General features: G+C 32.3%; 1 protein-coding gene across 1 annotated transcript in view; it reads right to left on the reverse strand.

Moving 5' to 3' along the window:
• Positions 1–14,522, reverse strand: part of dati (datilografo) — a 100,248-nt gene that overhangs the window by 24,684 nt on the left and 61,042 nt on the right. Inside the window, exon 6 of the mRNA XM_068768509.1 lies at positions 13,962–14,193. Within this exon, the coding sequence (XP_068624610.1) occupies positions 13,962–14,193 (232 nt within the window). The remainder of the gene's footprint in view (positions 1–13,961; positions 14,194–14,522) is intronic.

The raw sequence follows: 14,522 nt of genomic DNA on the forward strand, positions 1-14,522 counted from the left end.
CATCGTAGTTGTTTTTAAGTGTTTGCCAGAAAGAGATAGATGAAAACTGAACTATTATATATACCGTAAATAAATAAGAAAAATAATGTTATATATTAAATACGCAGGTGATCAGAAGATGGATGCTGACCGCTTCCAACCGTTCTATTGGTATATATTATGTATATAGTTCTGGACGTGCTTTACCAGAATTGAAGATGATATAAGATTTAATTATAATTAAAAAAAAACTAGCATAATAGTATCAATCTAGGTGATCATGACGTATACCTTGGATAAAGATTTATATCAAAAATTATGAAGGGCTGCTACCCAGTTAAGTTAAGTTAAGTTAATTGAAAGATAACTTGAGCCGCGACGAAACCCTTTCAGAAAAAGCAAGGGTTAACCTCATCGTTTACGGTAACTTTATCTAAAAACAATGAAAGTAATAGACGAAGAGATGAAGCGGTCAATATATACTAGACTTAATAACTTAGAATGCTTATTTACAGGTCGAGTTATGTCAAGTGAAAAAACATAGTTATTCAAAACTGAGCGACACATTTTACACATAGTATCGAGATATTCACGAATTTGAATAATCCATGGACCCCTTATACGTGCAGAAGATTAATTCTTTTTTATATTGTAGTAGTAGTACACCCTACATAAATATCAGTAGTCGTTTCAGCCCATAGACGCCCACTGCAAGCATAGGCCTCCGTGAAAGACATCTTTGGGGGGATATAACATAATCGCCACGCTTAGCAGACGGGTTGGCGATCGCAGTGTGGTATTATGGTATGCAGAGGACGTTGCTGCCCATCCTCTAGAAACTTGTTTGTGAGCAGTGGCAATCCTATATAATTAATGCACAAGGCGTGAATTATATGAAGACTCCCGGGAATCGCAGTCTTCTACTGCTGGGCGACCGTAAAATATCAATTGTTACAAAAATAATAAATGACATAATGAAAGATTTTTAAAATTTCGAATGACTGCATAACAATATTATTTTTTTACTGTTTGTTCCTACAGACTTTGTACAGTTAGAAATTATTGGACTGAAGCATTCCAATAAAAAAAAAACTTATGCAGGTTTGTTGGAAATAGTTGTACAAGCTATAAAGTTATTTGCTGACAAATCTGCTATACATACAACCTTTGAAAGCTTTTATACCTTTAAGCAATCACTATGTATAATCGTCATTTCGAAGAACCTCCGTGGTCGGACATAGACCTTCGTCATAGATTTCCATTGGGACCCTTTGGAAGAGACCTGCATACAGCATACAGTGCCGTTACATGAGTAGCTTATAGACAATCTTTGTATATCAAAACATAATTAAAAATAGTCATCATATGAATCTATAATCAAAATGTGTTATAATTTACTTGTTCATATATATTTGGTGAAATTTGTTGTCAGCTTTCACAGTTTTTGGCGAATCGAAATCGAATCCAAAGTGTTTCGTATCGGGTGATTAAACAATGTTTGGAATACGAAACGATAGCAATCTACCCACTACCGCCTAACCTTGTTGGAGAGGTAGCAGCGCGGACTAATTTAGACGCAAACACGGCGCAAATCAAATAAAAGCCGATCGCGCGAAACATCCTTTTTTCCATCTCGGCTTCTGTAAACAGGCTTCTTTGGAGTAGGTTTGATGTGTTTTGATACTTTCCTTTCTGTATTTTTTTTGTAGAACTTGTAGTTTTTACGTATTCGAAGCGGTAGACCACATAAGGCGCTTAGCCTAAACTTGTTTTAACATAGCAAAGCTCAAGGGATTTCAGGGGAGCGGCGGCCGCTACGTATTATTGTTCTTCATGAGTTTTTTTCGGTTTTAAATCTATAGATCTGAGGTCGAATAAAGATCCTAAGGTCCTAAGGTCTCCTTTTTAAATAAATTAATGTAAATACTAGAAACGAAAAAAAATTAAACTTAAGACTTGGCTTCACTTAATTATCAAATTTTTTAATGGACAGTGCTTTAAAATGGAACCGTAGAGATTGTTGTAAAAGTTTCCTTAATACTATATATATATAATAAAACTTTGAAAATTATTTCAATAGCACGCACATCTTGGGAATAATGTGTTCGCCTGTTACTGCCAGACACTATTATATGTAGTGCCGCTGATTTTCTGTCTATCCTCTAAGGCATTTATCATCTAAACGGCCTATGTTGAATAAAAAATCTTAAAATCTGAATTTGTAATTTACCAAAACTTCTATGTACATTAAAAACGGTATATCTACATCAGTTGAAGATTTACGATATTTAATATAAAATCGAAGCATATTTAATATTTATAGCAATTGTGTTATGATGTAAGCCTATGGTAAAAGATAAAACCTTAATAACAAAAATATATCTAAAAGCAAAAAAAAAAAACCATTAGTCACAAAATAAATTAAAAATTACGCAAATAGAAGAATATTATAAAATGGAAATTTAAAATTTCATAACACTTTAACGATCAAGAGTAAAGGTTCCAAGTATACTTTGCCCTCTTTTCTGGAGGGCGGCACAAAGACGCGATAGAAAATGAAAAAAGGTCAGAAAAAGATAACTGAAAGGGACTGCGAGTTGAACCAATCATGAAAATTACGTCTGTTTTCATTGGACGCGGCTTCTATTTGCTTTTCCATCAGAAAATACTTTAGCACTGTTTATTAGTTGTATACATTTTTAAAAAACTCCTGTGATTTAATTTTAAAATGTTATCATAAAAATGAGGCAAATAGAATTAAATGTTGCGTAAATGTCTCGTCCATTTTATATTTTTAATATATTATGTATAGAAGGAAAACGAGAACCTAAATCACTGACGTGGCTTGAATAACAGGTAGACAAGGCGTTGGAAGGTTCTCCATTAGCCGGATAAACGATAAAGCCAAAGTAGCTGACATCGAGACTATCTTTGGAGGATGATGTAGGTTGATATAGATTTAGAAAAAGCAAAACTGATCTTTTACCCAAAATTTATAAAAATATGAATTAATTTGTAAACTCAAATTAATAAAGTTAAAGGTAAGTTAGACGAACCGGCTGAGATATAATTTCCACGCCACCGTTCGTAGAGGTCAAGATAAAAAAGCGCAGGTGGACCCCGAAGTTTGCCGAGATCTCTTCCACTCGGCGGCGTCCGAACTCAATATCAAAGTGAGCGAAGTCGGGACGAGGTGAAAAATTCGAACGAACAAAGACAGGGTGTCCGATGGAAATATTTTACTAATTTACCTCGCCCCGTCTCCCTTTTGAAACTGCCGCTAACTTCCATTTTTAATAACCATCTTTAAACTGTCACCTTATTGAAATAGTATCTAAATTTCTTGTTTAACAATGAACTCTTGCCCTATTCATTCTTTGTATTGATTATTGAAATTATAAAAAGTAAAAGAAAAACTTCTTATATTATAAAGGCACATTTTTTGGTTTCATAGTTTCATATAAGGTAGACAGAGGACCTTGTTTAAATCATCAGAAGACGCAGGGTGCAGAGCGTCTGTATGAGTCTTTTCGGAAACCTACAGGATAGATACATGTCCATCAGTAAACGTCTTGTGACTAGGAATGAAATTCTGGAATAAATTCAATTATAGTGGCTGTTAATATACCAGCGCAAATCTAAGACATACTATTGTACGCTAATCTCTCTCTCTCTCTCTCTCTCTCTATATATATATATATATATATATATATATATATAGCACAAAGTTAATCTTAAAAATATAATGTTAGCTTAGCGGTAGAGTAGTCAGACTTGAGATCGTAGATCGCGGGTTCAATTCCCGGGATACAACCACATATAATTCTCACTTGGTGTAATAATTATACATTATCACAACTGTTCACAATCAAGTTTTCAGATGATGGATAACAGCGTCCTCTGCGTATCACAATATCACACTGTGATCGCTAGCCCCCCTGCCAAGTATGGTGATTACGGTATATTCATCATAAATATCATTGGGGAGGCATATTCCTTACAGAGGGCATCTATGGGTTGAAGCGACGGTGACGACAGAATTAATCGTTAAATACGATTATATGATTTCATGAGACTGGCATGTCGCAAATTTAATATATATATATATATATATATATATACATATATATATATATATATATATATATAAATCGATCAGCACAACAAACCGTCTACATACCACAATAACTACATGTGCCGAAACAGCGCTCTTTGGTTTCAGAGTTTCGTATCCAGTAAAATTATTGCTGCTATAAGACCCCACTTGTCACTTTGTTATTCACATGTAATATCACTCACAATACTATTTCGCCATACTATTCAAGTAAAAGATGTTTCTTAAAAGAGAAATAATGTTATACAAGCTGATAGGCTATAGGTGTGAAAGCATTAAAATGAGAATATATCTCATTTACTGTAATCATAAATAAAATAATGATAATATAGTAAATAAGGCGCACGTGTAGAAATTAGCTATTGTTGTATCTGCTCCTGTAGACTGTACTGTTAGAAGTTATTAGCTTGTCACATTTCAAGAGAAGAAATAAATTAATGTAACATTATTGTTACAAAATAATCACTTTATACAGATAGTAAATATTTACGTTTATACATTCATTCATTTAAAGCTTAAACACTTATTTACAATCAACCTATATAACAAGGTTTCAATTAATTTTATATACTATTGCTAGAAACGATTAAAAACAATGTTATATTCGAAAATTCAGCACCAATATTAGTTATGTCTGAGATAGTTATAAGTTTGAGCTATATTTTAGACATGGCCGTTCGATTTTATTATGCCTACGTTACTTTGATGTTTTTCTGCGTCTAGTTATATTTTATTCGTTAGAATAAGGAGCAATGAATTATGAATATCTTTTTAGTTATTTACGCTCATGTTTTTGATGATTTTCAGTCTGTGTGATTGTTTTTTTTAATTCTCGTTTTGTGTTCGGACTTTGCGTTTGTTCGGAACAATGTACAGACGTCATTATATCGCGCGTTGTGTGTGTGAGTGCGTTCGGTAGGCGAAGCGCGTTTATCAAATAGTTGTGCACCGTTTCCCGCCATTTAGGGGCTGATACGCGGCAAGTATTTACAGTATCGCGCACTTATGTGGGTATATAGGGGGTCGGGGTCCATCTCGTGGGTACAGGGGATGGGGCATCGGTGGGGTGAGGTACCCCCCTAGTGGAAATCAATAGAATCATTGCGACGCCGCGGTGCAAGGCCGATGATGCTGACGACCCGCGGGTAGCTTCATTTACATGTTCAAGCCGAGTATGAGTAGGTAGAGAGGTGGAAGTTTAAATGAAGTTTATGCGGGTAATGGGCATGCATCAGTGGTTAATGCGGAATGACTTACAGTCGCAACAAACATCATTGTGCCTCTTCTCGCGTCGTTACTTGCGGCGCAATGTATAGACTACATGCTTAAATTTCCATTATTTTCATGCCAACCATGTTATACGCATTTTTTTTTCAAATTAAAATTAACAATATCTTTATTTTACACACACTTTTGAATCGTCAAATATTTTAACATTATAAATAGTAAGTTACCACTTGTTCGGAATGCTGGGTTTAAAGTGGTTGATCGGTGAAAGCACTCAATCTAAACTAAACTCCGGGATTTCTTCAGGAAAATCACTCAGTATATTACATTCCATATTCTACTAGATAATGAAGCCGCTAGGTGCCTTGTTCGCTTAGATGGACGCTCCTTGTGACTGGACGCAAAGACTTCCGAAATGAGACCTTGGCTTGGGGTGTCTTTAATTATTCTATTTCGACCACTCGAAAGATCCGATCCTAGGTTATCTAGGAGGTACTTTTTCTATGATGCATGTATTGGCAGTAACATTATATAACTAAAGCATTGACCCCGGCCGTTTCGCGTTGTCTGCATTTTCAGCCTTTTATGGTTAATTTCATGGTAATTTTTAGTACACTAAAAATATATATTCTGGGTCAGTATTATACCTATAGAGCCAAGAGCTAAAGTTTGAAAATAAGTGTTTTTTTAACGAACGCACCCTTAATCTCTCTTGCCGGTGAATATTCCTATTCAATTTCAAGTTTCTATGCCTTATGGTTTCAGAGATATGGTGGTAAGTCAGAACTTATTTGAAAATGGCCTTTATATGTATATTTATGTATGTATATATATATAAAATTCGTCTAACTGTTTTTAGTAAACATCTGAAATGGTATGTACGTACTTAAAAACGATTTTAATGTATATACCAAAAGCGCTATAGTTTGTAAATATGCATTTTTAATCAACACCCTTCATACTGATGGTTACGCGACAAAAGAAATATTGAATTTTTAAGTTTCTAATTCTTTTTTTTTTCTAATTTTATAACAGCATCCGCCACCGCCTCTCTTGCAAATTTTATCAAAAGGTTGTATTCGATCAACTATTTCTGTATAATAAGTCTAATCGACATTATGTCTTTAAAAAATTCTTAATTTAAGTTACGTAATAATGCATAGCTGTTTAATAAATATATGTCCAGTTATGGACGTCCTTTGGCTGAAACTATTACAATGATATCTAATACGCAAAATAAATATTAGTGTAATATTTCTTTACACGTCATGGCTGAAATTTTAAACCATTATGTTCGGCAGCCGTATACTATAAAAAAAAAGGATAGAGTTTTTAAATTTCGAACGCCCGTCGACCGCGAGACCAACGTGAAATATTTTGGCAAATATTAAAACGTAGATAGAAATACGTAGTGGAAGGTTTCGCGTACGCAAAACCGCAGCGTTGCGGCTCGCAGCGGTCCAATGCATTTCCTTCAAATTAAACTAATGCAACATCGGTATGGATAAATGATATGGCTGAACACTAACGCCATCTATCGCGTGTACATAATAAATTATTAGTAATATCGTCGGTACATCGGTTTCATAACTAATCATTTCGATTTTAATAAACAACGTTTTTGATTATAATTAGACCGGCATTGAACGTTAATTTTAGACATTGAGTTTCATACCAATAACTCTAGTTACGGGTACATAATTAGATCAATTATTAATTAATATATTGAAAATATTAATAATATATTTATAGTAACACTCTTACTGTGAGTTTAAACACTTATTATATCACCACTTCAGCCGCAGGACATTCAGTTAAGTACATAGTCCTCAATAAATTGCCAATAAGACCAAGGTCCACTCTCCTGTTGTCTGCTGGTAAGTGACCACTATTCTAGGATGTTTAGGACCCTGCGGGCATCTTTTCGCTCTAAGGCCACTCTTGCTAGACCACTCTGCTAATCTTTTATTTGTATTGATAGAAACCAATTTTTCAAGTACTTTTATTAACAAACTTACATGTTTCATATGATAATTTAGACATTACATGGAAGTATGTTACAATACGGTACACAGTTGGCTACAAAAAAGTAAATAATTATTACTACATTATATTGTTTGATTATAAATGACTTTATTTACAATGAGGTAAAACCCAATATAAAAAAAGATGTTTTGTTTATTTTTTATTTATAAAGAATACTGTTAGGTATTTAGGTACAAAAGTATTGAACAATGAGTACAGCCATGCCAGTGGAAAAATCAACTTTACATTAGCCGTATTTCATCCCCATAAATAACCTCAGAAATGAAAGGGGATGATGAAATAACTCCTCGAGGGACGTGTAATTCGAGTACGTAATCCATCTTATCATTTTAGAAAAAAAAAATTAATGGAAAACTCTGTCCGGACGAAAGAAATCCCGATCCCTCTGGGACTTCGCGGTGGGGTGGTTTTACATTATATAATGCGTATATAGACTTGTTAATATCAGACCATAGGTACTTAGATGAACATTAGTTTATTTATTAAAAATAGCATTATATAATAAGTTACTACTATTCCGTTATCTTTAGGTAAGCTTGTTACAACTTGCTATAGGGTTTATAAAATTAGTAACTTCTTAGCGGGCAACTGTGTACGATATTACAATACACTACTACGTCTAGTGTCAATAAATTATTTTGTAATAAATTCAAGGTGATCCAAACTGTCGTCACGAATTGTGCTACAGACCAACATGGACCTAATTAAAACTTCTCGGTATTTTAATGTGTAGAAAAAAATCAAAATGAATTAGTCTTTACATAGATTAACCGAAAAAATAAACGCAGAGAAATAATTTATTTTACAATGTAATACCACAGATAAATACCCATTTACCTTTATTACAACTACTTAATATTTCATTTAAGTGTGTTAAACAAAAAAATATTGAATAGAGTTGAGAATGATTTGCTCTATTACAATATTTAAAATATTCTAAATATAATAACAAAAAAGCAATCCGCGTTTATTGTAAGCTTTCTTGTAGTTTTATGTTAAAGGATGTCGTTATAGATGAGATCAATCTGATTCTGATATCTACGCACTCTACTAATCTTATTTACTCATCGTGATATAAAAATCATGTTGCACAGATTAGCTATTTTAAATGTATAAAATAGAAAAGCAAAAGACGACACATTTCCTAAACTTACTAGCCGGTTAGAATATTAAAAAAAAACATAAAATTTGAAATAAAAAAATGTTCATATTTTACTACAGGTTATTTAAGCGTTCATTGATTTATTTTGAACATAGAATAAGCATCATCGGTTTATATTACGAAAGGTTTTGTATCTACTTTCGCCAGCTAACAAGAGATTGTCTTTTAACAGTGTCGAACAAAACACAAAATATTACATTTTTTGTAAATATTGGCGAAAGTAACGTAATAATTACGGGTGCAATAAATTACGTATTAAATTAAAATACTTTTGTATTATTTGTTCTTTTGAATTTCGAATTGATAATTTATAGTTAAGTCAAAGCATCTCTTGATGGTTTAAAAAAATAGAGTACTGTGATGTTGAGAAGGAAATAACATTTAAAATATTTATCTATAAACACATTTTATTTCTTTATACGTATGATTTAACTGTATAATAACATACAGGACAATTAAATTGCGTAATTAAGAAATCTAGTGCAATAAAATACTATAATATAAACTTAGCTTATAGAGTATGACAAGTAATTTTGTTGACCTTTAAATGTAATGTTATAAATATTTATATATGGTAGAGTAAAAAAGAGAATCAGATCTAGAGTTTTCTTTTTTAATTTAGGTTCGTATTTCAAATAAAAAATTCTTTATTACATACGGTAGGTTACATATCTTATAAAAGTCAAATTAAGTCTACCACCTGTTAGAATGATAAATGTTTCGGACCTAAGAAAAACGGGCGAAAAAAAATCCATATTTAAAAAAGTTAGAAAAATAACATTGAAATAACATAGAGGCGAAAACCATTCTCAAAATTGCGAATTCTTCTATCTTCTATGAAGTCAAAATAGGTATTTCATTAATTTTGTGGATATACAATATATTTTCAAATACAGAAGCATCGGTTATTTTTTTTTCTTTTACAGACACTCCACGATTTAAATGATAAATACGAACGTTTGTTTTTCTATTCGTCTATTTCGTATTTCATGAATACGTGTTCATGTATACGATTGTAGACAAAATAAGTATCCATTTCTCGGTTACTGAGAAGAGGTATAAAACATTTTCCGATTTATAGTTTCAAGTTAACTAAGAATATAACCGACTTTTAATATTTTAATTACCGGTAAGTTAACATTCCGAGCGGTAAATCCCTCTGTAATTGCGGTAATTATCATTGCTATTTTTAATACTTTATGTAATTTCCTTAAGCGATTAATTCGAAAATATAACATTATTTCATTTACTCATATTTCGTGTTCGTACGTAATATCTAAAGATATTTAACCGACACACGCTTCATCTAAGTAAAGTTTCGGCGAAGGACAGACCGAAAGTTTTAATAGGCTTATATCAGGTTTGTTTTTACAATGACATTTATTTATTTAAAAAAAAAGTCGCGAAATAGTCACATCAGTTTCATTTATATCGGCTCAACGTGGCTGTGGACATAGCATAATGATATATGGTATCCTAGTACGTGGTGACGTCCAATTATATGATTGTTACAGCTTCGTCGAACTCAAGCATAATTACATCGGGAATTAGCAAGTTTAACACTATTTCTTTTACATCACTCTATATTTTATTGGAAACTATTTACTTCTTTCTATATTTTTTTGAGTAATTATCAACGATATAAATAACACAATCCAATCAAAATCTTATAACGTCTACTTATAACTTATATATGCAAACCAGTGTATAATGATACATATAATCATTAAATATATTCTAGGCGTCTTAACTGTCTCCATAACCAAGGATTATGAACACTGAACTATACTGGTTCTGTAAGAAGTATTTGGGCGACCTTGAGTATTAAATATAAAGGTACATTTCAGCAGTAATTAATAGCTCATATCAATTTAAAAAATAAATTTACCGCTACTAAGGAAAATTAGAGCGAATAAATCATTAGTGATGAACCACAAATAAACCTCGCACCAGATAATAATATTTACCAGTAAGAAAACACTTCAACATTTATTAAATATGTTTATTTTACAACATTAAATTTTGTTACTAAAATAACAAGATAAATAAACTATGATCATGATAATACTGTATACACAATGATTGGAAAAAAGTGTAATGTCTAACACATTTGCTGACAGATGAGCTAAACATCAAAGCTGTTATGAAGAAAAAATTGTATGAATTATACTTTACAATTAAAATTTTTTTTATACTGGCAAGCATCAGGTTAATGAACTCTTGCAGTACAAATAATGCAGGCACAGATAATAAAAAAGTTAATAATTTGTATTTATTAATTCTGAAACCGTTGATTTTTGGATAGGGTGTACCACACATTAATTGACAGAACATGTGCTATACATTCTACCTTTAAAGCTTTTATAACAAATCATCCTGTATATGTGTAATATGAATAAAAAGATGGCGGCTTTGTCACGCTAAAAATTAGCATTTTCCCAACCGCTGTAAATAAAATAACTAAAACAATGAAAGTAACATTTCACGGGAAACACAGACCGTGTAGAAAACAAGACGATTGCTTGCTTTTATCGCATTTCCTATTCCACCGGTAAACAAATCGAGAATGGGCCGGGAAAAGGCCTTTGTAATCTAAGGTTTTTTGTCCCATTGTCATGCAAACTCGTCGAAATAATTGGCGGGAAAACAAAAACTCTCATCGATTCAAGTTTTTCCGTTCGTCCAGTCCTATTTACGCGAAGTTGCGTGAATCGAAATGGAATAAGTTGTTTCTATATTCAAATAAGGAAAGTTATTTTTCTTCTAAGAGCTTTCTCTTTTTGTTAATTAATTTAAAAGTGACAACTTATATTTCTTTAATTGAATGCCTTAATTAATTCTTATTTATTTTAGCAAAGACTTTCTTTACATTTCATTAGATTTTTCGCTAATTAAGTTGTTTTTTTTATTTCTCGTTTAATAATTTTTAACATTTATCATTTGAATTTAAGAATAAGCGTCCAAAACTAGTTGAAATTTTAGTAATAATATGTTAAAATATCACTTTAAAAGTGACTTCAACTAAGTATACCGTTTTAACATAAATTATACGATGTGTGGTTTTTCATAGAGGGGCGTTCAATGAAAGTCTGTGTTGCCAGTAATTATTGTATCCGCCTTTAATGGTGGGCTTACTTCATCGTGTATGTACTGTTAAATTCATTCTCTATACCATCACTTTATAAACGATCGGATTAAAAATATAAACCATGGTTTTCGTTTTTTTCTAGTAACCAAAATATTAGCTTTGACTCTTGTTTTTTTTTGAATTTTCGTTGTAGGTAATATAAAAATCTATACAAAAAAATCGTCTAAATCGTCATTATTTGTTTAGACTCAAAACGAGTAAATGAAAATAAACTCTTTTAATTTATCTACCACAGATTTAAGGTTATATTTTGAACCTATATAGCGGTTAACAAACAAAAAAGAATCTAAAATTTGATTCCCAAGACAGTAACAGAATGTTTATAAATAATTCGAAATGTCAATCTGTTGAACAAAAAGTGGAAACTTGACACGCAACCGAAGACGTTATGTGTAGATAGTGGCAGCCAGTAATAATGCAATTAAAAAATTCATTACATTGACAGGCCGTAATTACTCGCACAGATTATAAATATTTTAGTAGCTGCATTCATTCGTCTGTTAACCTATGTCATTTTGTTTAATTATCTTTTTCAAATTTTAAAATCAATATTTATGAATATAAATAAATGAATACTAAGAAAAATAATACATTTAAGGTAATAAATATGCAAATACGAATGTTTGTGTACCACCTTCCACAAGTCTAGCTGTGTGAGTGGGTAGGTGTGAATCACAGAGAAATAAAACAATGTTATAAATCTAAACGTTTGCTTGAATAAAACATCAACCAGATTAAACAGCTTGGAACCTCGTTTAACGAGCAGGAAGTACATAAAAGTGTTGTGTTGCCATAAGTAAAAAATTACGAGAATACGTTGGTATTACGATGCGCATAAGAATAAGCCGACGTCGCCGCCCATTGGCTAGATACAACGTGGAAAAAACACGTGAATTTTTTTTCTAAACCACGTATATTTACGTTCGTGTTGGGAGGCGCTTAGCGATTGGTCGCCGCCTGCCGTCCCACCGACCATTGGACGAATTTTTTTTCCCACTTTTCACGTGCACGGACCGACGATTTTTTCCCGTGGAAACTCGGACCAATGGTGTTACGTAGTTTTTAATTATAAAAGTTGCTCTAGCACGTTACGTTGCTAATTTCGAATTGCAACTATTCCACGCCGCGAATCCGTTTTATACCGCTTCGCTGGTTTTGAATTTGGAATTCTGTTGGAACACCGCGTGCGCGCGCTTTTAACTTTTTTTTTGTACAAACTGTGAAAACAAATGTTTGCTCTTGCGAGTAATAACGAAATATTAAATTTACCTTATAGGTCATGATTTAAACATTTAAAATAGATTTTATTTCATGTGAAATAAAACAGGAAAATTATTCATTTTAGCTAAAGTAAAATTGAAGGAAAAAATATTAATAATTTAATGCGCGTTATAACATCCATTTTGTTGTACTGCTATTCAATTTTTAGACATTTTATTCGTAATAAATGTATATTTATCGAGTTTTAATTCACTTATTCATTTCAAATTAAACTTTGAATCAATTATAATAATCATTATTGTATATGAAAACAATGCTAGAAGATCCCTATTTGACAGAAAAAAGTATCTGATTCAGCTCCCCCACAATAATATCTTGAACTTTAAATACCACAGCAAACTCGATTGTAATTTTTTCTGATCACTTTTACTTAATCTCCTTAATACAATTGTTAGAGCAATACATAGCCAAGCTGTATTATCACTTGATTATTTGAACTGTAGTACAATTTTAAAGATATTTGTTTGATGAACTTTTTAAATTTATTTCATTATAATTCTAAAACATTAAAATACACAATAAACTTTAAATTATTTATTACAGTTTTGTATTAATTAAAGCCGATATTATTTTTTATTTTTTCGATATTGATTTTTTATTCATTTAGATTAAAAAAAAATTAGGATATACTGTATAATACTAAGAAAGTAATCGAGTTTTTTCCCAGGTTCTTCTCATTAAACATTCTGAACCCAACAGTACTTAAATACTGACATATTTAAAAATAAGTTTTTATGTATATATTGACTTGTAAGGTAGGAAGAGCTTATTCGAGGAAATATTTCACTGGTTGAATAGCTTACATTAAGTATTAATATTACCATATAAGGTGATTGTTAAACCAACTTCAGTTAACAAATATGGGGCAATAAAATAAAGTCGTAAGTAATAAGCGATAATCATTAATAAAAAAATAAAGATTCCTGTAGTGTGATGATAGGGGACTTTCAGGTGTGTCTACCAAAAAACAGGTTGAACAGATGATGAATAAAAAATAGACAAACCTGTGTGGAGTCTTGTATGCTGCTGTACATGGCTGAGCTGCTTGAATCGTCGGTCACAGTATGAGCACTTGTATGGTTTCTCGCCGGTATGGACCCGTATGTGCTGGACGAGCTGGTGGTTCGAGCTGAACGACTTGAGGCACTGCTGGCACTGATGCGGCTTCACTTCTCCGCCAAGACCCCTTTGGAGCTCGCGGGCGTGCATTTGCATTGCGTTCTTGTGCATGAAGATCTGGAACAATCCAATATTTTGATGCCAGTGGTTTTACCAAGATGGAATAAATGATCAAGACCTCGTATTGTTTATAGCCTCAAGACCAAGCCCCTTGATTAACCAGATTATACTAAGTACGACTTTGTTAAGTTCATAGGAAGTCGCAGGATGGTAGGCCGATTTCATCGGGTACTATTGTAAATATATCAGTTAGGCTCATGTTCAGCAACGGACATTCTAATGATGATGAAGAAGCATAGATGAACAATCTTAAGGGCTTACCTCAACTGGTCAAGATATGCCTAAATTTTAGTACAAATGTCATCCACTTCTCGCAGTGGTAATGC

This window comes from Battus philenor, unplaced genomic scaffold, assembly GCF_028537555.1.
Source record: "Battus philenor isolate CCGP_79_NKW_IND1 unplaced genomic scaffold, ilBatPhil1.0.hap1 SCAF_26, whole genome shotgun sequence".
Taxonomy (NCBI): Eukaryota; Metazoa; Arthropoda; class Insecta; order Lepidoptera; family Papilionidae; genus Battus; species Battus philenor.